The sequence below is a fragment of the Prionailurus bengalensis genome, chromosome D4, assembly GCF_016509475.1.
Source record: "Prionailurus bengalensis isolate Pbe53 chromosome D4, Fcat_Pben_1.1_paternal_pri, whole genome shotgun sequence".
In the NCBI taxonomy this organism is placed as follows: domain Eukaryota; kingdom Metazoa; phylum Chordata; class Mammalia; order Carnivora; family Felidae; genus Prionailurus; species Prionailurus bengalensis.
In genome coordinates, this window is record NC_057359.1 from 73,472,734 (window position 1) to 73,498,249 (window position 25,516).

At 39.2% G+C, this 25,516-nt stretch overlaps 1 protein-coding gene and 1 pseudogene across 1 annotated transcript in view; one reads left to right on the plus strand and one right to left on the minus strand.

The window, feature by feature from the left end:
• Positions 1–25,516, minus strand: part of FKBP15 (FKBP prolyl isomerase family member 15) — a 58,502-nt gene that overhangs the window by 28,824 nt on the left and 4,162 nt on the right. Inside the window, 10 exon segments of the mRNA XM_043565748.1 lie at positions 54–196; positions 2,472–2,618; positions 4,848–4,916; positions 5,684–5,805; positions 5,808–5,832; positions 8,161–8,259; positions 8,588–8,662; positions 12,435–12,504; positions 12,953–13,037; positions 20,031–20,146. Coding sequence (XP_043421683.1) covers positions 54–196; positions 2,472–2,618; positions 4,848–4,916; positions 5,684–5,805; positions 5,808–5,832; positions 8,161–8,259; positions 8,588–8,662; positions 12,435–12,504; positions 12,953–13,037; positions 20,031–20,146 — 951 coding nt within the window.
• Positions 5,302–5,423, plus strand: LOC122475542 (annotated as a pseudogene).

Genomic DNA, 25,516 nt, shown 5'->3' on the forward strand with positions numbered 1-25,516 from the left:
ATGGATCGCTTCTATGGACAATAAAAAAGCATGATACAACTTCAGGATCTTACCCTGATTTGAAAGGCACCGATGTAGGTGGTGACACAACAGGGTCAGCAGAGAGGCTGTCCGCACCTGGTATGGGAGAAGGGGCGGCGGAATCGCGGGAGCTAACGCTGTGCCCATCAGAGCCAGAATCTCTGGCAAACTTGACCTGGGAAGAGATCAACCACAGGTGGAACAGGCTACAAAAAAAGAGATCCTGCCTTCTCTGCCCTCCTTTCTTTTACTTATTCTTCACTACACAAGTCATTACCTGTTCCCTTGTAGCAAATCAGAAAATGTAGATAAGCCAATCATCATCATCTCCATCATCATCATCATCCGTAATCCAACCACAACACAATAACACTGCTAGAGTCTGTGCAGTGTTTCACATCTATGTGTTTGTATATTTTTTACAAAAAAGGGACCATATTGTTTTGAAACCTGCTTTGCTCACTCAGTAATACATTTCCATGTTACTAAATTACCAATCTACAACATCATTTTTAACTACTGAAGAGTATGTCTAACTTCAAGGGTCATACCCATACCTGCTATTATCTACAGGAAAAAGTCTCTAAAAGACTATGGAAACAGAAGTCTTAAATATGTTGCTACAAAATTTATTTCACCAATTCCTAGTTGTTAGACATCCAGTTCATTTCTAATTTCCCTGTCACATCATAAACAATACTTCTATGAATGACTTTTTATCTATATCTTTGCACATAATCTTTCCTAAAGTATAAATTCCCAGAAGTTAAACAGTTGGAGAAAAGGTATGTTCATTTTTAAGGCTTTTGGTATACACCACTACATTTCACACCACAAAGGGTGAACTCCTCTCTCTCTACTCCACAAGTAGTGTGTAATGTTCTCTTGATGCTCATCACACTGGGTATTATCATTCTGTATCAGCCTGGTCAATTTAATAAGCATGTCAATTTGTAATTCATTGATTATTAGTAATATAGAGTATTTTTTTTCTTATGGTTACAAAATGCCAGTCTTACTGGATTCAAATTGGTTTGCTATCTTTTTTTTTTAATGTTTATTTATTTTTAAGACAGAGAGTGAGAGAGACACAGAGTGTGAGCGGGGAAGGGACAGAGAGAGAGGGAGACACAGAATCCAAAGCAGACACCAGGCTCCGAGCTGTCAGCACAAGAGTCCGACGCGGGGCTTGAAATCACGAACTGTGAGATCATGACCTGGGCCGAAGTCAGACGCTTAACCAAACTGAGCCACACAGGTGCCCTGGTTTGTTATCCAAGACCAATCATGACTTCCTCAAAGTCAAAGGAAAACTCAGAATATAAAAGCTGTGGAAAAGGCAGCTCAAAGCACATCAGTAAAAGAAGGCTGGAATGACTCAGCAGAGATAAAGGTGTTCAATTAGGAAAGTCCTTGAGAAGAAAAGCATATCATTGGTTGCAGCAGAAAGAACAGCCACAGTGAAGATAATCATAATTTTTATTTTCTACATTATATTTTATAGTCACAAACACTAGCACACCTAACAAACACAATGTAAAAGCAAACAAGGTCTTTTTTTTTTTTTTTTTGGAGGGGAGCATTAATTTATTTAACCACAATTTGTTGCAAATTTTATTGTAGAAATTCTACATATTCACGACAAAAATTTTGGAGGATGTACAAAAGAAAAGTTTCTGAACTCCATTTCCATTCCCCAGAAAAAGTCACTTTTAATCATTTTTTTTAACATTCCAGAAATTTCCTATGAAGATATGGGCAATATACATGTATCTATCTGTATAGATACAGACATACATATGTACATGTGTATGTGTATATACATTTTTATATATGTTTGTTCATAAATATTTTATATATTTACATACACATGCATACACGAGATCATACTATCCATACTAATTTGCAACTTGCTTTTTTCACTTAACAACAGATTTTGCATATTCTGTAAGAAATGCATAAAAGTCCACTCCATGAAAAACCATAACTTACCAGTTGCTTAATGATGGATATTTAAGTTATTTCCAGTTTTTACTATTATAAACAACATGGCAGAGAGAGGAAGCTAAGTATCTCTATCTATGTACAGATATCTTTGCATTATTATGTAAACATAGAGACAAAATAAATTAAATTTGTAGCCATGGAAATACTAAAGCAAAAATCACGTACATTGGATAGGAACCACTATTTTACAGACAGAGTAAAAAAGTTAGTGTAGAGAACTGACTTGTTCAGTCACTACCTCTTCTAGACTCAACAGAGCACCAGGAAGGACATAAACCTTGGTCTTTAGATTCCAAAGCTGTAGCTCTTTCCAACTATACCATCTCTTTAAAAGATAAAAAATAAAATAAAAAGTCTTTGAACTTGTTTTTCAAACATATTTATTCATTTTACTTAATGGCAAAAAGGACTCATCAAACACAAAACAGCACAATTTCACTCACCCGCCTCATCTCCACCTCGTACACCAGGATTGAGTCTGGCGACTGAGTCCATCCGGTTACCCCTTCAGAGCCGGCAGCACAGGCTGGAGGGATGACAAGCAACCGCTTCCCTCCTTTTTTCATGCCCAGCATCCCATCCTCCCAGGCCTTCAGGAATCAGACAAGAGGAAAAGCTTATCAGACACAAGCCTTCTCATAAGACAAAATGAAGTGCTGGGATTAGGATCCTCTCATCCACACTTTCAGATTTGGACCTCTAAAGATCCTAGAGAGAGATCAAGTTCAACTATTCCCCTTGCCACCCCACCCCCCACAGGTTATAAGAATATCTAGAATACTGCTTCTATTCACTTGTAAAAGCCAGCATATTTGGGGCTAGATGAAATACGCTTATCTTAGATAATGAGAGAAACTGGAGGAGAGAATGATATTAAAAGAGAAATAATTTGGGGCGCCTGGGTGGCGCAGTCGGTTGAGCGTCCGACTTCAGCCAGGTCACGATCTCATGGTCCGTGGGTTCGAGCCCCGCGTCGGGCTCTGGGCTGATGGCTCAGAGCCTGGAGCCTGTTTCCGGTTCTGTGTCTCCCTCTCTCTCTGCCCCTCCCCCGTTCATGCTTTGTCTCTCTGTCCCAAAAATAAATAAACGTTGGGAAAAAAAAAAAAATTAAAAAAAAAAAAAAAAGAGAGAGAAATAATTTGCGGGGCGCCTGGGTGGCACAGTCGGTTAAGCGTCCGACTTCAGCCAGGTCACGATCTCGCGGTCCCGGAGTTCGAGCCCCGCGTCAGGCTCTGGGCTGATGGCTCGGAGCCTGGAGCCTGTTTCCGATTCTGTGTCTCCCTCTCTCTCTGCCCCTCCCCCGTTCATGCTCTGTCTCTCTCTGTCCCAAAAATAAATAAAAACGTTGGGAAAAAAAAGAGAAATAATTTGCAACTATGTGGATGGAACTAGAGGGTATTATGCTAAGCGAAATTAGTCAGTCAGAGAAAGACAAATATATGACTTCACTCATATGAGGACTTTAAGATACAAAGAGATGAAGGAAACAAAAATAATATAAAAACAGGGAGGGGGACAAAACAGAAGAGACACATAAATATGGAGAACAAACTGAGGGTTGCTAGAGGGGTTGTGGGAGGGGAATGGGCTGAATGGGTAAGGGGCATTAAGGAATCTACTCCTGAAATCATTGTTGCACTATATGCTAACTAACTTGGATGTAAAGTAAAAAATAAATACATTTTTAAAAAGAGAGAAATAAAAGCTATCATTCATTAAACACATTTTCCAAGTACTCTGGTAACTGCTTTAGTTGGACTGTATTGTTTAATCCCTAAAATAGCCTCATAAGGTTAGAAGCATTATCCCCATTTTACAGATAAGAAAACTGAGGCTTACGGAGGCTTAAGTAACTAACCCAGGATCAAATTATTAGTGAATTGTTAAGCCAAGATGTAACACTAGATCTATCTAGCTTTAAAGGTCAGGCCTTAACTCCTATGATCTATAAGAAAGTCTCCAAAAGATTCTAAGAAAAGGAGTGATAAACAAAGCTATGAAGAAAACCGAAAACCTTTTTGTCACTTGAGTGGTAATGAGTACTTTTACCAATGAGTACTTTGTAACACCTCAACATTCCTGACACAATGATAGCCCACATTTGTAAAATACTCTGAATTTTATAAAACACTTGCACAGTTGGTAAAGAAAAACTTCACAGTATGAACCCAAGTCCTCAGACTCCAATCCCAGTGTTCTGCCTGCTATATCACAGCTGCTCACAACGATTGGAAAATGATGATTCAAAGCATCTCAGACAGATAAAAATCACCCATTATGATACAATTCTAGAAGAAACAGTTTCACTTCTCTCCCTATGAGGCTACAAGAAGGACTTAATAATTTCCTCACAGTAACACAATGAAAAAGAAACAGTAGGAATTAAAGAAATGTCCCCATCTTTGCCTGAGTGGCTCAGTTGGTTAAGCACCCGACTTCTGTTCAGGTCATGATCTCACAGTTCATGAGTTCGAGCCCCGCGATAGGCTCTGTGGTGACAGCAAGGAGCCTGGAGCCTGCTTTGGATTCTGTGTCTCCCTCTCTCTGCCCCTCGCCAGCTCACACTCTGTCTCTCTCTCTCAAAATAAACATTAAAAAAAAAAAAAATTGTTAAAAAAAAAATGTCCCCATCTTCAATATATTCTCATAGGTTAAATTTTCCCATGTAGTTTTCCAGATAACATGGAACTTATTTTTCCTACTTTTTAACCACACCTTGCTGGACTCAATGCACCCAGGCTAGAAATTTCACAAATTTAATCTAAATTAAGCCCACTGAAACTAATACAGTCATACAAAGAACACAGTTAACACTGTACCTTGATGACTTTTCCTGATCCTAATTTCAGGCGAAGCAGCTTATCTTTGTTAGCAGTAGAATCCAAAACCTGCAATTTGATCAAAGTAAATGAGGTCAGCCAATTTCCAAATAAATAAATAAATAAATAAATAAATATAATAATAATAATGTGATAGTCAATATAGATCAGCACAGTATTCCTGGAATAAGGAATGTCAAATATACTGGGCAGGGGCGGGGGGGGAGGGGGTAGGGAGTTCTTAAAAGACCCCAAAAGAAGGGACCACATCATGGCTAAATTGGGACTTGAATGTCCATTTTTTTTTGACTTAGTCTAAAGTTCTTTCTATCACATCATACTGCTTTTGAGAGCTTAATGATATTAAAACACAAAAGTCCATTCTATTTCCAGTATCTATTACACACAAAAAAACAAAGAAACAATTGTTAGGAAAGTCTAAAAAGAAGTTTTAAGCTTTGTGCAGTTGGCAGTATCATAGCCAATGAGGTTTATCTGAGGTGTGATTATTGCTAATACAAGTTTTAAGACCTAATCCCATCAGAATAAATTCAAGTTTGAAACCAGTATAGAAGGACAAAGACATACACACAAACCATTACCAAAAATGATACTTAGGAGGAAACTGGTTTCCATTCTAAATAGATGAGACCAGGTGGCACCGAACAGATTGAACATATTAGCATTTCATGACTATACACCAAAAGCAGTCAGAGCAGCGTCCCTGAAAGATTTCTATTTGCCAAGAGCAGCAATTCACAGCAGTAATGCTTTACGTATGAAGAGCCCTCATGCTATTTCAGTTACAAAAGCACTTGCAGGCTACATTTCCTTACCTGGCCCAGCACATGATTCTGCAAGAGCCAGCTGGTATAGGCCACTTCCAAAGAATCTCCAACTTCTACAGCAGGGCCCTCCACTACAACGAGGTCCTGGCAGAGCACTGCATCTAGGGAGGGGTGCTATTGCACTTGGCAATGCACACCTGTGAGACGAAATCAAAGCAGCATAAACTTAGTTCGAGCTCAGGAAATATTATCGTTAATGCTCTTTTCTAAACAGTGCTGTCCACTAACAAAACTGATTACGTGTTTAGGAATAAACCACTCTGAAGTCAGTAATCCTGCCAGGAATCAAAGTGCTTAAGAGTAAGGCTTTGGAGTCAGACTGTCTGGGTACAGATCTGGGCAACTGCCACTTGTTAACTTATGGCCTCAGCCAAATAACTTAACTTCTGTGAACCTTATTTCATACAGGTTATTTTGTAAAATGGAGATAAAAACTCTGCAGTTAAGTTATACAACTTAGTTAATACAAATACAGTATTTGTATCTGTAGTTACTATCTGTAGTTGTGTCTGGAGTATCTGTAGTTAATACAAACACAGCACTTGGCACAGTGCCTGGCAAAGAATAGTAAGTACACAAAAAGCATTAGCTAGCATTACTCTGATGATTTTACTATTTCAGTGTTCAGGAACCTAGGAAAGAAAGGAGGGCTTCTAAAACACTTTCAAAAGGCATTTCTAAAGACAAACTAGAAAAAAGGCCATTTACAAAATCATGCTGCATTCCCAGAATTTGCATCTTCACTACTTACAGATTTAGTCATATTATCTTAGCACAAATCTTAGACAAAAGAGTCAGACACATCTTCATGAATAATTATGGTCATTTTAAAACATGATACACATGAAAAATTTGCTACTCATTTTCTTAAAAGAAAGGTTTTATGGGGTACCTGGGTGGCACAGTCAATTAAGCATCTGACTTTTGATCTTGGCTCAGGTCATAATCTCATGGTTGGTGAGTTTGAACCTTGCATCAGGCTCTGCACTGTTAGTGGTGAGCCTGCTTGGGATTCTCTCTCTCTCCCTCTGCCCCTCCCTGCTCACTCAGTCTCTCTCTCTCTCAAAATAAATAAATAGAGTTAAAAAACAAGATTTCGTAATTGCAATCAATTACAACGAGACATCATTTTTTACCAAGCAAACCAGACTAAAAGAAAAAGGTGATTTCTAAATGTTGGCAAAGGTATAGTGAGAGAGCAGATATGAATGTGAAATATTATAATCTCTCTGAAAAGCAGTATGCCAAACTGTCTAGAGAACCAAAAAATATTTGGACTCTTTGACACAATCTTCCACATCTAGAAATCTAGCGCAAGTAAATAATCAGGAAAAAAAAAAAAAGAAGACACAGACTTATATACAACAATGCTTGCTACAGTATCATGTCAGACTGAAAACAACCTAAATGTCTAAAAGTAAGGGAATGGTTAAATAAATTCAAGAACATTCATACTATGCAGCTTTCAACAATGTTTCCAAATAATTTTTCATGAGGTGGGGAAAAATGCATTATACATTGTTAAAAAAAATAAGCAAAATATTGAACTCTTAAAGGAATATGCCTATTTACATATATTACCCATAGAAAAAGGGAAACAGGGGCCTGGGTGGCTCAGTCTGTTAAACTTCTGACTTAGTTTCAGCTCAGGTCATGATCTCATGGTTCGTGAGTTTGAGCCTCGCATTGGGCTCTGTGCTGGCAGTGCAGAAACTGCTTGGGATTCCCTCTCTCCCTGCCCTTCCCTCCCTCACGCTCTCTCTCTCAAAATAAATAAATAAACTTAAAAATAAATAAATAAGGGGCGCCTGGGTGGCTCAGTCAGTTAAGCATCTGACTTCAGCTCAGGTCATGATCTCACAGTTCATGGTTTTGAGCCCCACATCAGGCTCATGTCAGCTGACAGCTGAGAGCCTGCTTCGGATTCTGTGTCTGCCTCTCTCTCTACCCCTTCCCGCTTGCACTCTCTCAAAAAGAAATTAAAATGTTAAAAAAAACCTTATAAATAAATACATAAATAATTTTTTTTTTTTTTTAAGAAAAAAAGAAATCTAACATATTAATAGTGGTTCCTTCGGGCACTAAGATTTCAAGTGATTTTTTAAAAAATGCTTTTCTAAATTTTCTACAAGGATCATATAACATTATAAAAGTTCTTTTGAAACACTATTTTTGAAAGATAGTTTTATTTATCCCTTAAAATAATTTATAAAGTGAAAAATGTTTGAAAGAAGTTTGCATTAAGCCTTTTTGCTCTGAAAGTCACATTTTCAAGCAATTTCAATAAACATTCCTATTATTTCTCTGAGCCACAATAAGCTCAAGTGACAAATTTAGTGGTTTTTTTTTTTTATGCTTGTCACTAACAACACATAGCAGGTTATAAGTTTCCCATATAGTTTCCTAAATCAAGAGAAATCCAAACTAGTGTTTGGCTTTTCACAATAAGAATAAGATGGTTTTACCTGTTTATTGAACTCCACAGCAGCCTTTTCCGACTCAAACATGATGGACCAGTTTTGTCTCTGGTCATCATAAAAGGTGCTATAGTTATTGGGCCGAACCTGGGGAAAGGAGAGATACTAGGATAACCCAACCACAGGTAGCGCAGTGCATCATCTGACTGCCTAAACTCATTGAGAAGGGCCTTGACTGAAGTGGACCCAAAGAGACATAGGGAACTTTCTTCTTCCCTCCTGCCCTCCACCAACCACCCTTGGTCCATTTCCCAGAAGGCAGGCAAGAGACTTTTTTGACAGGCTCTGTTAAGACATCCACACAGATGTCCAGGAGCTGAAATAGTAGATCTAATTCCTACCAGGTACGCACAGACCAATCTCTCCTATAAACCCTTCCCAAAGGAGCTAATGATTCCAACATGGGAAGTCTTACCATGAGCTCAAAGTTCAGATGAATCCTGGCAACAGTAACTGGCTGTTGTTGACTGATATAAAGAAGAATCCTATACTGTATTCAAGTAAAGATAGGCAGAAAAAAAAGAGAACGGAAGTTAAAAGGCAATACAAAATCAGCAGTAAGATGTCAGGGGCTGTGCTTCAAAGAGGCATAAAACTCAAAACTCAGTTGATTGCTGAAAGCTTCGATTTTAAATTATATCCATTTTAATCGCTTCTCATTTTGGCCTTATTCTTTTACTGTAATTAGCAATGTCTTTATTTTGTCAGTGTTTCCATTGGTATGAGGGGTGACAAGAGATCTACAAATGGCCAACAGGTGCATAGAAAGATGCTCCACATCATTAGTCATTAGGGAGATGCAAATTAAAACCACAAAAAAGTACCACTTCACACCAACTAGAATGGCCATTTTTAAAAAAGGAAAAATAATGAAATAGTGGCAAGGTATTAGAGAAATTGGAACCCTCACATACTGCTTGTGAAAATGTAAAACAGTACAGTTGCTGTGGAAACAGTCTGGCAGCTCCTCAAAAAGCTAAACAGAATCACCATAAGACACAGCAATTTCACCTTTAGCGCATCCCCCAAAGAGCTGAAAATAGATAATCACCAATGTTTACTGTACCATTATTCATGACAGTTGAAAGGGAGAAACTACCAAAAATGTCGATCATCTGATGAATGGATAAACAAAATGTGTTACCTACATACAACAGAATATTATCCAGCCCTGAAGAGGCATGAAATTCTGATAACACGCTACAACATGGATAAATCTTGAGAACATTACACTAATTGAAATAAGCCAGACATAAAAGGACAAATGACAAATATTGTATGATTCCACTTATATGAAATATCTAGAATAGACAAATTCATAGAGACAATGTAAATTAGAGGGATGCCAGGTTGGCTCAGTTAAGTGGCCGACTCTTGGTTTAAGCTTAGGTCATGATCTCACAGTTTGTGAGATCAAGCCCGTCAGGCTCTGCACTGACAGCACAGAGCATGCTTGGGATTCTCTCTCTCTCTCTCTCTCTCTCTGCCCCTCCCTCTTCCTCCCTCTCTCTTAAAATAAATATTAAAAAAAGGAAAAGATTAAAGATTACCAGGGGATATGGGAAGGGAGAATGGAAAGTTTGTTTAAAGGTGACAGAGTTTTTTGTTTGGAGTAATGAAAAAGTGGAAATAGACAGTGGTGAACACTGCTCAGTATCATGAATGTACTTAATGTTATTGAACTGTGCACTTAAAAATGGTTGAAACGGCAAATATTTTCTCTCTTTTTTAATTTTTATAATTTTATTTATTTTCACAGAGAGAGAGACAGAGCAAGCAGGGGAGGGGCAGGCAGAGAGAGAGAAAGAAAGAGAGAGAGAGAGAGAGAGAGAGAGAGAGAGAGAGAATTCCAAGCAGGCTCCACACTCTCAGCACAGAGCCCGACACGGGGTTGGAACCCACAAACTGTGAGTTCATGACCTGAGCCAAAACCAAGGGTCAGACACTTAACTGAGACTGAGCCACCCAGGTGCTCCTGAAAATATTTTGTTTCATTTATATTTACCACCCCACAGCCCCCCCCACCCCCACATACACACAAAATCATAGTTAAGCAAATAATTACAATTCAATTCCAGAGGGGAGGGAAGAACTTGGGGGCTCACATACAATCTGGTACCAGAAAGTACTTTCCTTATCCTATGTTAGGCAGATAGAGTAAGGGTGATCACCTCAATCCAATCCAATTATAGGCTGAACTGGTTAAGGAAGATTCATAGATTTATCAAGAGTTGATCTACTTCTGGGTTGTCTCTATCTCAAGCATTATCTTCCCTGACTTTTGATTAAGAACCTAGAAGGTCTCTGACTCCTTGGTCCTGAAAGTTCTTCCCATCAGACATTCTGAGCTGGGTTCTCCTCCCCCTTAAGTTCAAAATCTAGCAAATGTATTGAGATGAAAGTTGTTGCTTGCTGCTTATTACAGGTACTCCCCCTACAGTAGGACTTTATCTCCTATGCACCACAAGATGACAGAAGTTTCCCTCTGCCTTTCTGGCACAGCCCCTGGACTTCCACGCCACCCCAGAATTCTGCAAATGTCCCATGGGGAAAAACTAATCTTGTGTTTGGAGCTCCTCTAGCTTCTGCCAGTATCTCTTTCCCCCAAGAGGTCTCTCTGATTGGGCCATACCTGATGCTTGGTCCACCCCTAGGCACATCAGCAAAAGAACCAAGAGAAGGAAATACTTGGCTCATCGGCTTTTCCCTCTTTGAAATTTTAGTTCCTCTAGTCCACATCTTTTCTAGAGCTCTCCAGTGAATTTTAAAATATAATTTTTGCAATTTATCTGCTTTTTTAGAATTGTTGCAGTGGGAATTGCTGCTTGCCATAACCTACTGCATCTTATCGGGGCTGAAGGCTGGTGGAGTCTCAATACCAGATTTTTAAAATCCAATGGCAACTCCTAATGAATTAATACATCTGGATAATAATCACGGATGGCTACTACATAACAAAATCAGGGATAGTTAGACACTATGTACCTCTGGATGAGAGAATGAAAGATTTAAGGGACATGGTAGCCAACTGCAATGTATGGACCTTATTAGATCCTGATTAAAACAAACTAAAAAAAAAAAGAGAGAGAGAGAGAGAATCAGGTAAATCTGAACACTAGCTGGTAGTGAATGAGATCAAAAAATTATTGTGGGTTTTTTTAGGTGATAATTGAATAATGGTTATGTTAGGAAAAAGATCTTGGGATATATACTAAAGTATTTACAGGTAAAATTGTATGCTGGAGATGTAGTCAAAATAAGACTAAGAAGAAGGAAGACAGGCTGGAATTAAGATGAACTAAGAAGAGGGGAGCCTGAGTGGCTCAGTCAGTTGAGTGTCTGACTCTTGGTTTCCGCTCAGGTCATGATCTCATGGTTGTGACGCTGTCCATGGAGCCTGCTTGGTATTCTCTCTCTCCCTGTGCCCCGTCCTAGCATGCGCTCTTTCTCTCTCTCAAGATAAATAAATAAACATTAAAAAAAAGAAAACGATGGAACAAGATTAATAACTGTTAGAACCTAGTAATGGGTTTCTGGGGGTTCATTATTCTAGTCCCACGATTTTTATGTGTGTTTCCAAATATCCAGTTAGACTTTTTTGTTTGTTTTTAATACAAATGAGTGTTGTCTATTACATTAGTTACCTGAACAGGCCATCTTATCTAGGTCTCTGAGTGTCTCAGGAGCATGGCCCTTAGTTCACTGGACCTCTGAAATTCCATAATTTCTTAGGCTGCTCTCACCAACGTTTAAAATGTTCTGGAGCAGAACTTGAAGCTAGAGACAACCCACACAAGGAAATCAAGTCTCGGGGCTGCTAGCCATATCTTCTTTTTGATCCAAACCAATAGTATTCTGTGTGATCAACTACCCAACTCATTGTCAAACTTTCAAAGGATAAACACCAGTCATTAATTCAGGTGTAAAGACAGAATGCTCTAAGTAGAACACTAAGTGTTGTTCATTACCTAACAAAGGATTGTCCTTAGTAAATGGTTTACTCTAAAACTCTCCAAAGTCTTAAGCTAGTTCCATAACACAAAGGTCAAACTTAAAATACTGAATGGTTGCTTTGTTTTAATGCACAATAGTAAGCAAGACAGGACTATAACTATTACTATGTACCTTGTATTAAAAATTCACATTCAATACAAACAAACAATCATTCTAATCCTCTGATACGTGAGACACTGGGCAAGCGTAAGTACAAACCAGCTCAACAGTATGATCTGGGACACCTGAAAACACACAAGAGTTCTCACCTCTCTGGCTGTGTGGTTCCCCAGGACTGCAGCACCAAACTTGCCCTGCTTTACATACTGACCATTTGTGCTAGAGAAGCAAGAAAAATAACAGGTATTACTAATAATTCTTTAAACTCAGCTTTCTCTTCTGCCATGTAGAAGTGGGGAATCTAGTCATTCAGTCTCAAGAAGACAACACAGGTGAGCAGTTCGTAATTTAAAGCTCTTCTACAACTTCTTTACTCTCTAAATATCTATTCATAATATCTCAGTGAAGTGGCTTTCTTTCAGCACTTAAGAAGGCAGTTGTTGAGGGTACAAGCACTTCCTAGTACACAAGGTACACAAGATAACGGCTTTTCAGGGTTTTACATACCGAATTCTCGAACTGAAATGTTCAAAAGCATTACTGATACTTCGCCTGTGGAAGGACTGTGCAGCCTAACTGCAGTTTATTTCACAATGAACAGAGGCTTATTGAGAAAAGATGGGCACCTAACCCTAACTGCAGAGAGCACTCCTTCTCAGCTACTTACTATCGATACGCATGGACTGCTGTTGCAACCAATACGGTGGAAGTGCCTGTTGTACTGGGTGCTGGTTTTGGTGTTGCCGGATTTCCTGAAGATGAAGAAAAAAACAAAAGATGTCATTCATGTCTTTGCTGAAACTGATTTTAACCACTAAAGGGGCTTCAAAATTCTTGTTTACATTTTACAGTTAAGTGGTACAGTGCTTTCATGACCATTAGCCTTATCTGATCTGCAAAACAACCCTGTGACCTCATCTGGGGATGAGGACACTGAGGCTCTAAGCACCCCAGTGTCTTACACAATGATAGCAGCAAGCCTAGGACTAGAATCCAGGACTCTGCCTCCACTCCAAACACAGCAAGGTCCTATCCCATCTACTTTCTTTTCTCCAATATTTGGCCAGCTATAATAAACATAAATAAAGTTATTTCTCCTGCCCTTATTTTGGGGTAGAAAATTTATGATGATATTCAGGTCATATCCATTACTTAACTTTTGCAGGGTACAGGGTAACATTAGTGTTTTAAAACAGTATATTTAGGGGTGCCTGGGTGACTCAGTCGGTTAAGCATCTGACTTCAGCTCAGGTCATGATCACATAGTTTGTGAGTTCAAGCCCAGCGTTGGACTCTGTGCTGACACCTCAGAGCCTGAAGCCTGCTTCAGATTGTGTCTCACTCTTTCCCTGCCCCTCCTCTGCTCACGCTCGGACTCTCAAAAATAAACATTAAAAAAATTTTTTTAAATAAAACAGTATATTAAGAGAAAATTGCATATTTACACTCACCACATGAATGTGGGGAGAACACTGGTAAAGACAAGAAACCAAGAACTTACTTTCAAAAGTATCCTTGCTTGATTTCTTTCTTTCTTTTTGTATTGTTAAAAAGATGACAAGCTTAAAATGGAGTCACTTATGCCAAAGCCCCAGGGCACCAAACGGAGACTAACTCATAGTTTTGGCTCTCCCTGAAACGGAATCTTAAACCAGTTAATCAGGAGTTCCCAGCTCAGCACAAGTCAGACAATCTGCATAATAGACCCCTGCCACCCACTAAAGGAAAGTAATCCTGCAATAGCGATCTTGCTTTTTTGCCTCCTGTAACTTCCTCGTTCCTACTTCCTTCTCTCTGTAAGAGTCCTTTTTCTTCAGCTCCTCAGAGCTCCTTTCTATCTGCTAGATTGGAGGCTGCCCAATTTATGAATCACTGAATAAAGTCAGGAAGATCTTTAAAATTTATTCAGTTGAATTTTGTTTTTTAACAATATTGACACATCTTTTTTTCTGATTATAGAATGCATGTACTCTGTAATATGCAAAGCTTGGCAAATACAGAAATGGATAAAGAAGATAAAAATGACCTGTAGTCTCACCAGCTAAAAGTAAAAGTTCATAATTTGATGTATTTATTCCTAGTTCCTTTTTCAAGACAGCTTTTTTTCTCTATTTTTTTAAACAAAATTAATACTCCAATTTGACAATCTCCTTTTCTTACTTAGTATTAGTATTTCTTTTAAAGCATTCTCCAAAACAAAGATAAAATAATCCTAAAAATACTTTTTGGTGGTTACATAAAATACTACGTTATGACTCTACCAGAACCTATTCAATGTCTTATAAGTTGACATTTCTTTGGACTGTTTCCAATTTTCCTCTATTATAAATAATGCTATGGTGATCATCCTGAAAACACATTTTTGTACGTACCACTAATTACTTTCTTAGAACAAATTCTTACAACTGGAATTATGGAGTGAAGAAGTGTAAAACATTTAAAGGTTTGTTACGTCCTGCCCAAATGCCTTACTGCATCAGTTTACATCCCTACCAGCAGTGCGAATATGCCAGCTTTGCACCCCTGCTAACAAGAGGGGGCTGTTTTTTAAAATCTTTACCAACGAAGCTGGGCAATAGAAAAAGGGAAATACCATGTCATTGTTGTTTTCATTTGCATTTATTGATTACAATGAAGCAGAGATGGAATATTTTCTATAGATTTGTAATGGTCATTTGTTTTGTTTAGATGAATTGCCACTTACACTGTTTGCTTACTGTCCTGTTATTCATGTTTCCCTTATTATTTTGTAAAAACCTACAACATAGTTGTTAATTCAACCACTACTGTCCAGTTGTATGTAACACTACAATAATATTTTTCTCTTGATAAGCTGTAAGAAAAAAAGTAACTAAGGTCAGAGGCAGGTTATTAGGACAAGTGTGAAATGCTGAGAAAAATTACTGTCTGCCCAAGATCAGCCTAGCATCCTCCTTTAGGATAGAAGCTTAGTTCAGCTTCTCCCACAATACTCTTCTGGTTGTCTAATGCCCTGGAAAGGGGAAGGTTGTTCACGGAGTTGCTAGAAGGTAAGTCAGGTGCTCACAATCGTGGGATCTTATTGGCTCAGCACTTCCTCCTCTCTGAAATCAGTACTGCAGATTCTTGAATTCCCCACTGACAAGGACTTTTAATATGTACTTTCAAATCTTTTTTTTTTTTTTTGAGTAAAGTTTTCTTGAACTATAGTTTCTAAAGTCTGTTCTTTCCCCCCTTTTTTTCCTTCCTGTGTACACACACACACACACACACACACACACACTCTCTCTCTCTCTCTCTCTCTACGTATTGGATCTTCTTTGCCATCTTTAATATTTATCACACTTTCTTTTGGAACATTTTTATCTCTCAAATTTTTTATTGTTTAAAAATGTCCTTCTGTGAACCTTCTGTTTCTCTTCAGGCATGATCTGCTCTTTGTATTCATTCTTGTGTTCCTGCTCGTTTAGCCTTCGTTTCTGAAATAATTCTTATGTCTCTAATTCTTGCCTGAGTCTTGTCACTTACTTCTGAGATTTTCTAATTCTCATTTCATGTCTTACATTACTTTCTTAAACAGGTGGTGGTAGTTTTTGAGAAACATTCTCACAGAATCTCTACAGCTCTCACTGTAGGGATATTATTCTGTTTCTTGCTCTCTTTGTTCTTATAATTTTACATGGAGTTGGATTCTGCTAAGTTCCTACTGCTCATTTTAACGTGAAATCTGCTTTTCTGAATTTTTAGAAGGAGATAGGGTTCAAGTGGCTTTCCTAACTTCATAGAGCTCCCTCTTCTGTTGCTTTTGCAGAGTTAAAAAATATGGTGGCTCCCTCCTGAGACTGCCTGATTCTATTTCTATCCCTACTTTTATTTTTATTTATTTAAAAATTTTTTAAATTTTATTATTTTAATTTACAACCAAATTAGTTAGCATAGAGTGCAACAATGATTTCAGTAGATTCCTTAGTGCCCCTTACCCGTTTAGCCCATCCCCCACCCCACAACCCCTCCAGTAACCCTCAGTTTGTTCTCCATATTTATGAGTCTCTTCTGTTTTGTCCCCCTCCCTGTTTTTATATTTTTGTTTCCCTTCCCTTATGTTCATCTGTTTTGTCTCTTAAAGTCCTCATATGAGTGAAGTCATATGATATTTGTCTTTCTCTGACTAATGTCGCTTAGCATAATACCCTCCAGTTCCATCCACGTAGTTGTAAATGGCAAGATTTCATTCTTTTTGATTGCCGAATAATACTCCATTGTGTATGTGTGTGTGTATATATATATATATATATATATATATATACACCACATTTTCTTTATCCATTCATCCATCAATGGACATTTGGGCTCTTTCCTTACTTTGGCTATTGTTGATAGTGCTGCTCTAAACATCGGGGTGCATGTGTCCCTTCGAAACAGCATACCTGTATCCCTTGGATAAATACCTAGTAGTGCAATTGCTGGGTTGAAGGGTAGTTCTATTTTTAGTTTTTTGGGGAACCTCCATACTGTTTTCCAGAGAGGCTGCACCAGCTTGCATTCCCACCAACAATTCAAAAGAGATCCTTTTTCTCCACATCCTTGCCAACATCTGTTGTTGCCTGAATTGTTAATGTTAGCCATTCTGACAGGTATCTCTTTGTGGTTTTGATTTGCATTTCCCTGATGATGAGTGATGTTGAGCATTTTTTCATGTGTCGGTTGGCCATCTGGATGTCTTCATTGGAGAAGGGTCTATTCATGTCTTTTGCCCATTTCTTCACTGGATTATTTGTTTTTTGCGTGTTGGGTTTGATAAGTTCTTTATAGATTTTGGATACTAACCCTTTATCTAATATGTTGTTTGCAGATATCTTCTCCCATTCCGTTGGTTGCCTTTTAGTTGTGCTGATTGTTTCCTTCACCATGCAGAAGATTTTTATTTTGATGAGGTCCCAATAGTTCATTTTTGCTTTTGTTTCCCTTGCCTCTGGAGACGTGTTGAGTAAGAAGTTGCCGTGACCAAGGTCAAAGAGGTTTTTGCCTGCTTTCTCCTCGAGGATTTTGATGGCTTCCTGCGTTACATTTAGGTCTTTCATCCATTTTGAGTTTATTTTTGTGTATGTGTAAGAAAGTGGTCCAGGCATTCTTCTGCAAGTCGCTGTCCAATTTTCCCAGCACCACTTGCTGAAAAGACTGTCTTTATTCCATTGGATATTCTTTTCTTCTTTGTCAAAGATTAGTTGGCCATACATTTGTGGGTCCATTTCTGGGTTCTCTATTCTGTTCCATTGATCTGAGTGTCTGTTTTTGTGCCATATTATTTTTTAATTTGAGAGAGAGAGAGAGAGAGAGCACAAGTGGGGAGAGGGGCAGAGGAGGAGAGGGAGGGGGAGGGGAGGGGGGAGAAAGAGAGGGAGAGGGAGATGGGGAGAGAGACAGACAGAAAATCTCAAGCAGGCTCCATGCTCAGTGTGGAGCCTGACTCAGGGCTCAATCTCACAACCCTGGGACATGACCTGAGTTGAAATCAAGAGTAGAAGGCTCAACCGAGTCACCCAGGTGCCTCATCCCTACACTTTTTTTTTTTTCTAATTTTTTTTGGGGGGGGGTTATTTATTTTTGAACAAGAGAGAGAGAGACAGAGCACGAGTGGGGAAGGAGCAGGGAGAAGAAGACACAGAATCTGAAGCAGGCTCCAGGCTCTGAGCTGTCAGGACTGAGTCTGATGCAGGGCTTGAATTCATAAACTGTGAGATCATGATCTGAGCCCAATGTGACCACTTCACCAACTGAGCCACCCAGGCGCCCCACCCCATCCCTACTTTTATTTGGATCTTCTCTTCTTCACTTCTAATATATCCCTATCTTCTTCAATTTTAATTCCACTCCCAGAAGGTTCTTTTCAGTGTGGGGGCCTGTCCTGGAAGGCCACGCTAGGGGGTGAGTTTCAAAAGTTCATAGGAGCAGGGCACCTGGCTGGCTCAGTTGGTAGAGACTGTGACTCTTGATCTCAGGGTCATGAGTTCAAGCCCCACGCTGGGCATGGAGCCTACTTCTAAAAAGAAAAAAAAAAAAAAAAAGCTCATAGGAGTGAGACTACTCTAGCTCTTCCAGTCCCCGTTATCAATCCCTTGTACTTAGCCACAATTAGAGTGGGCAAAACGCCTTCCAGTTTCAGCTTGGCCTGCCATATTTTCCAAGAACATTTGGTGGCTACTTGGGGTTCTCCCATTTTCTGATGGAGATATCCCACCACTACCCTGTACGCTCCCACGCAAATGCTGATACTACACAGCCTTGTGGCTTGTCCAGACCTTCATATATTTTGGGATATTCATGAAGATACCTTTCCAACGGGTGTTGTTGTAAATGTTATCCATAGGTTTGTCTTTTGTATCTGACGTTTTTACATTCAGATCTGAAGAGATTCAAGAACTGTATTGCAGCCACCTTCCCCACAAAGACTTCTTATACAAATATCCCTTGAACAGACAGGGTCTCCTGTCTTGCTACTTTATTTTTGTAAGTGCCTACATATGACTGTGTAGGTAATTTTTAAGCTGAAATGCCTCTATAATTTCCCTTTAAAAGTGTAATTAGCTCATAGTTGTTGTTTTCTGATTAAAACAAAATCAAGTTACCTCATTGGGTGGGGACTGGGGTTGTTTATTTTAATCCACATCCATTAACTCAACCACTTTAAATTGAGTCAGAATCACACTGCTGATGAAGAGATATGCCAGAGGAAATGTAGAGGCATAGCCTACTAGAAATCTGGCCAGGTGATGGCTTGGAGAACAGGACCAGAAATCTACACCAAAGATGCTAAAAGTGACAGGTTAAGATTTAGAGCAGAGGTCAGCAAACATTTTCTGTACAGGGCCAAACAGTAAATAGTTTAGGCTTATGGGCCATATGATATCTGTTGCAATTCTTCAAAACCCTCAATATCCCAACAACATCCTCAGTGCCAGCATTGTGCCTAGTATGTAAAAGGCACTCAATACTTTCATCTTCATTCAGGAAACACTTAATTTAATGTCCCTTACCATCTGTTCTGCTTAGGGTTATTTCTATTGGTCCTTCATTCCTCTTCAGGTTCTTACTCAAAGAAAGCAAAGTATACAGGAAGAGCTTTGGAGTGAATCAGGTTAGGGTTCAAATTTCAATTATGTCACTTACTGCTGTAGGACCTTGATGGAGTCCCTAAACCTCTCTGAGCCTCTAAACTGGGGGTAGTCTTACCTATTTCACAGCACTGTTGAGATAATTAAACAAGGCAATCTATGTAAAGCATCTGAGACCAGACACATAGCAGGCATTTTAGAAATATTAGTTGCCCTTTTCTCTCCTTTCATTCAACAAATGTTCATTCAATGCGTCTCCATCACAATGAAGGGTACGGGGGATGTAGCACTGAGCATCACTGTCTAATTGGGAAAAAATCACTGTCAGGATACATCTAACCTATCCAGGTAAAAGAAGTGAAAAGCAGTTCTTCCTTTTCGCCAAAACATTGGACCGTGCCTACTAAGAGTGCCTCAGACAGTTTTAGAGAGTGCTGTTCACAGGAGGTAAAAGAGTTTGCCTGAGACCTCCCTCCATTAACTTCGGACAAAGGACACACTCTGTCTAGCTGCTGGAATTCGATCTCAGAGCTTAGAGAGAGAATGCACCGCTGGCAGTGAGCTTGTCCAGACTGATTGAGGCATGTCACTTTTGGAAGGCTGTTCATCCTTCCAACTAACCTGTTAGGGGCCAATCGTAACCTCATAACTTACCTGTTGTTGCTGTTCCCTGGCCTTTCTTAGGCTGCTTTGGGGCTGTGTACTGGAAGAATTCATTTCCGTGGCCAGCAGATGCCTGATCCAGGCCAAAAAGAGAGGCCAATCTGGCACTGTTAGTAGAAAGTGAAAATGACATTTCATTTGACATATCTCAAACCCGGAATCATTATGAAAGCTGCTCACCTCCAACTTTGAACGAATACCTCCTTGAATGTATATCCCACCATTCTATACTGGAAGTGACAGCTAAGTGTCTTCAAAATCAAGATTGTATTTCTGATCTGAACAGCATCAGCTGACCTTGCCTGTCCTCAGGACTTTGATCAAGGCATTTCTTCTTTTTGGACCTCAGTTTCTCTGTATGTAAATTGAGGTGATTGGTCTAGATGCTCTCTGTGGTCTCTTCAAACCATAAATTCTTGCCTTTAGCAAGTCATAGTTTCCTACCTTTTACTAATTTATTATACTGAAATAAAATTGTACTCCATACTTACTCCATCAAACAAACATGGTCCTACCATTTCACCTAACAGGCAGAACCGTTCTTTTACCATCCCTTGCAATGAATCCTATGCCCCAACCATTCCAAGGAAACTGCTCTTGCTAAGGTCACCAACAACCTCTTTGTTACTAAACACAGCTTATCAGTCATTATCTTATTTGGTCTTCATGCTGCCTTTTTACACTGTCAACTAATTTGTTCTTCTTCAAACAAACTCTTCCCTTGACTTTTGGGGGGATATTTGCAGGGGTGGGAGGAGGAACTGGTCCAAGTAAGACATCAAGAAATGCTCATGGGATCCTTCTCATCTTCCCATCTCTTTGGCTTCTTGTTTAGCTCCTTGAACTCTTCCTCTTTTGCCCAACCTTTTTTTTTCCGAGAGAGAGAGAGAGAGAGAGAGAGAGAGAGAGAAAGCAAGCGTGTGAGTGGGGGAGAGAGGAGAGGGTGAGAGAAAGAGAAAATCTTAAGCAGACTCCCTTGGGCAGGGGTGGGGTTTGATCCCACGACCCTGGGATCATGACCTGAGCCGAAATCAAGAGTCAGGACGCTCAACTAACTGAGCCACTTAGGCGCCCCTGAACCAAAATTCTACACTCCCAGAAAGAAGGCAAGGTGTAGTACAAACCATACTGTTTGCATAAACACTTTAGGCACAGTAAGTCACTTCATCATTTATGGGAAGCTTGTATCAGTGTGTGGAACTGTTTACCAATTACGTTCCCAGATGCCAGCCAAGAGCCAACCTTGTAAACAGGACTTTCTAAGGATGATGTTGTCACATCCCCTGTGTTAACTCTTCTGCAAACATACACGGCCAAAACTGAAATCTGGGCATCATCCCTGCCTTTTACCCCCCTGGTGTTCATGACCAACCCCTGAGTCCATTTGATTTTACTTGCTCAGTACTTTTTGAACCCTTGCGCTTCCCATTCTTACTGCCACTTGCCTGGTTCAGGTCACCATCATATCCATCTAGCTTAAATTACTCCAATAGCCTCCTGACTCACCTCCCTGCCCTGGTCTTATCTGCTTCTTATCCATTTTCCGCACTGCATTCACAGTTTTCTTTCTAAAAACTAAACTTGACCAAGTCTCTTCCCTACTTAAAACCCTTAATAACACCTCAACATTACCAAGATAAAAATCCAAACTCCACAAGATGGCTTTATAAAGCCCTTCAAGACCTCACCTCTCCATACTTTCCCAGCTTCCTATCTGACCACTTCTCATCTCCAACTGTGTGCTACACAGAACTTGTCGTTTCTCAAATAAGGCAAGCTCTTTCTAATCCCTAGCTTTGGATATGCTGTTCCCTCTGCTTAAAACATTCTTCCTCTTCCTTCTCTCCCCTGAAAGCTGCCCCTAATCTCAAATCTCATCTAAGTTAGATGACCTTCTTAGGAACTCCCATAAGAGTCTTCTTCCTTCATTCAAGAAAGATGTATCGGGGCGCCTGTGTGGCTTGGTCGGTTAAGTGTCCGTCTTCGGCTCAGGTCATGATCTCACAGTCTGTGAGTTCGAGCCCCACGTCGGGCTCTGTGCTGACAGCTCAGAGCCTGGAGCCTGTTTCTGATTCTGTGTCTCCCTCTCTCTCTGCCCCTCCCCTGTTCATGCTCTGTCTCTCTCTGTCTCAAAAATAAATAAACGTTAAAAAAATTAAAAAAAAAAAGAAAGATGTATCAGACACTGTGCTAAATGCTGAGTATATATTGATGAACAAAACTAGGTTCTATTTTCAAGGAGCTTATATACTCTAACAAAGAAATTGGCATTACATAATGAATAATTGCAAACTATAATATGAGATATATATCAGGCAGCTGTTGTATGGAGTTATACTCCACACAGATTAATATAAGTTATCAACCAGTAATTATATAACATGATAATTGACAATTTATTGTAATCACCACTTGACTGAATATTTTGCCTAGGGTCTGGTATGTACCAGGCTCAATAAATGAACTCCAAGTCTAGTCTAGCTCTGAGCTCCTTTTCTCCAAAGGCATCTTTGGTTTAGGTAATGTAAATATTGAGGGGTGCCTGGCTGGCTCAGTCGGTAGAGCGTATGACTCTTAATCTGGGGTTGAGTTCGAGCCCACATTGTTGAATGTAGAGATTACGAAAAAAAAACCCAAAAAACAAAAAAACAAAAAAACAAAAAAAAAACAAAAAACAAAAAAATTTAAAAAGCACACACACACACACACAAAACCTTAAAAAATATCTTGAAACTACCCAACTTTTTTTGGGTCTTTTCCCTCAATAATTTTAAAGTTTAATACGTACTAACATTTTGCAAAATAAATGTAATATAATCTGCAACTACTACCCTGTTCTTTAAAGATAGTGTACTATAAGTTTCCTGTAAATGGGACCAACAATGCCTACTTTAAAGGACTAAGAGGTTTAAATGAGATTTCAAGCATAGAGAGCAGTACTGGCCTAAATAAGACATCAACAAATGTTAATAAAATTAAAAGGAAACCAAGATTTCTCCTTTTATGGAGACAGTCTGGGAAGATTCCCTAAAAGAATAACATTCTGGGAGAGTTGGGCAATGCCTTTAACACAGTGAAAAATTTACAAAACTTAGAACCTAGTTAACATAAAAGAGTTTATGCACAAATAAGTGACAAGAAAAGAATGTCCTTGTTATCTTTAGTATGGGTATTGGATTTGCTGTTTTAATTTTGCAGGTATGTTTTTTTCAAGGGAAAGACAGAAATGTCATGTAAACTATGTTTCCATAGATGCTCTAAAGGCCAACCTTGATGACTGCAAAACCAATCCAAAAGCCAGGTCAACCCAATTATCTTTCAAATCCATTCTATTTCCTATTAATTTTCTTAGATAAACTCTATATAGACTTAGGGGCATAAGTTTCTTGTAAATTATTATTTTTTCTACTTCTAAAGTATTTTCAAATGTACACATTTCTCTCTGGTAGCAAGAATGGGCTTGCTAACTCTGGACTTGAGTCTATGTTTATAATTATGGGAAGTCATCATGGCACTAATTACGTTTTAAAAATAAATGCTGGCCGGGGCGCCTGGGTGGCGCAATCGGTTAAGCGTCCGACTTCAGCCAGGTCACGATCTTGCGGTCCGTGAGTTCGAGCCCCGCGTCACGCTCTGGGCTGATGGCTCAGAGCCTGGAGCCTGCTTCCGATTCTGTGTCTCCCTCTCTCTCTGCCCCTCCCCCGTTCATGCTCTGTCTCTCTCTGTCCCAAAAATAAATAAACGTTGAAAAAAAAAATTTTTTTTAAATAAAAAAAATAAATAAAAATAAATGCTGGCCAATGCATTTAGTTGCCAAAGTCTTTATCTAGCCTTAGTTTCATACTCCTTTTCTTTTCTCATCAGAAACAGTAACACACAGCAGTTATACTATATTAATATATTTTAATAAAAAGGGATCTTTTGTTGTTAAAGTATTTCTTTTATGAACTATGGCATCAAATACCTACTTTTACAATAATAATAATGGGCACATGGCAGTCTAGTAGAAATCTGATTGCCTGATTTCAAATCCAGGCTCTTTCACTTTATAGTTATGTGATCCTGGGCAACTCACCTCTCTGACCCTTAATTTTCCATGTGTAAAATGGGTATAATAGTAAAAACCACCTAATTGACCGGTGGGGAGAAGTAAATATGATAATGTATATTTATACTTAGTATGGTGCCTGGCATAGAGTATGTATTTTAGATACATGTGCATATTTCCTGTTACCTAAAAATGTTGCTTGAGGAGCACCTGGGTGGCTGTCAGTTAAGTGTCTGAGTCTTCATTTCGGTTATGATCTCAGGGTTCATGGGTTCAAGTCCCATGTCGGGCTCTGCGCTGTTAGTATGGAACCTGCTTGGGGTTCTCTCTTCCTCTCTGCCCTTCCCCCACCTTTCTGTCTCAAGAATAAATAAATAAACTTAAAAAATATATATATTTAAAATGTAATTTGAACTCAGATACCCCTGTAAGGGAGAAAGCATGCTCAATCAGGGCACAAACTGACCTGTAATTATAAAATGCTATTAGCATAAATACAAAAATATAGAACTGGAAAAGGTCTCAAAGATCACCTAGGGCAAGCCTAATATTTAATAGACTGGGGTATGGAGAACCAAAGACGAGAAGTGATTTGTCTAAGGTTACACTCCTCACTGGGGACAGAATCAACATTAGAATCTAGACTTTTCTGTATCCTTTACAGAACCTAAAATACTTTCTGATAATCAAGTTCCATATTTATCTTTTTTTATGCATTTTTTTAACGTTTATTTATTTTTGAGAGAGTGCGAGCAGGGGAGGGGCAGAGAGAGAGGGAGCCACAGACTCTGAAGCAGGCTCCAGGCTCTGAGCTGTCAGCACAGAGTTCAACGTGGAGCTCAAACTCACAAACCGCAAGATCATGACCTGAGCTGACGTTGGATGCTTAACCAATGGAGCCACCCAGGTGCCCCTAGATTTCTCTTTTTTCTACCTCTACACTGGTGACTTCTCATTACTATGCCAATCAGATTTGCCTACATATACCTTTTATATAGTCTAAAACATGTATCACATAAAAACAAGTATTTACGTAACTGGCCTCTTAAAAATGCTTTGTGATTATTACTGGATTGGTTTTATTCCACTACTAAACTGGGAGTTTCCTAGGGGCAAGAATTGTGCCTTATTCCTATCTGTATTGGATGAAGTGAAGTACCATACACTTAAGCAGACACACATTTCTTCATTTCAAAGTCACCATGGTAGGAAAAGAGCCCCCCCCAAAAAAAAAGGCAAGCTTCCTGATTACTACTTCTAGGTTAAGCATGGGTTTGAAGAGGCCTGGAAACTGGAACACAGATTATCAATCATCTTGACAGCCATCCAAGACACTAATGCTCCCGCTTCTACCAGGCCTGAATATCCTAAATGGAATCAAGGCAAGTCAAAATACATGAAAATTAATAAGCAAGTATATTTACAGCAA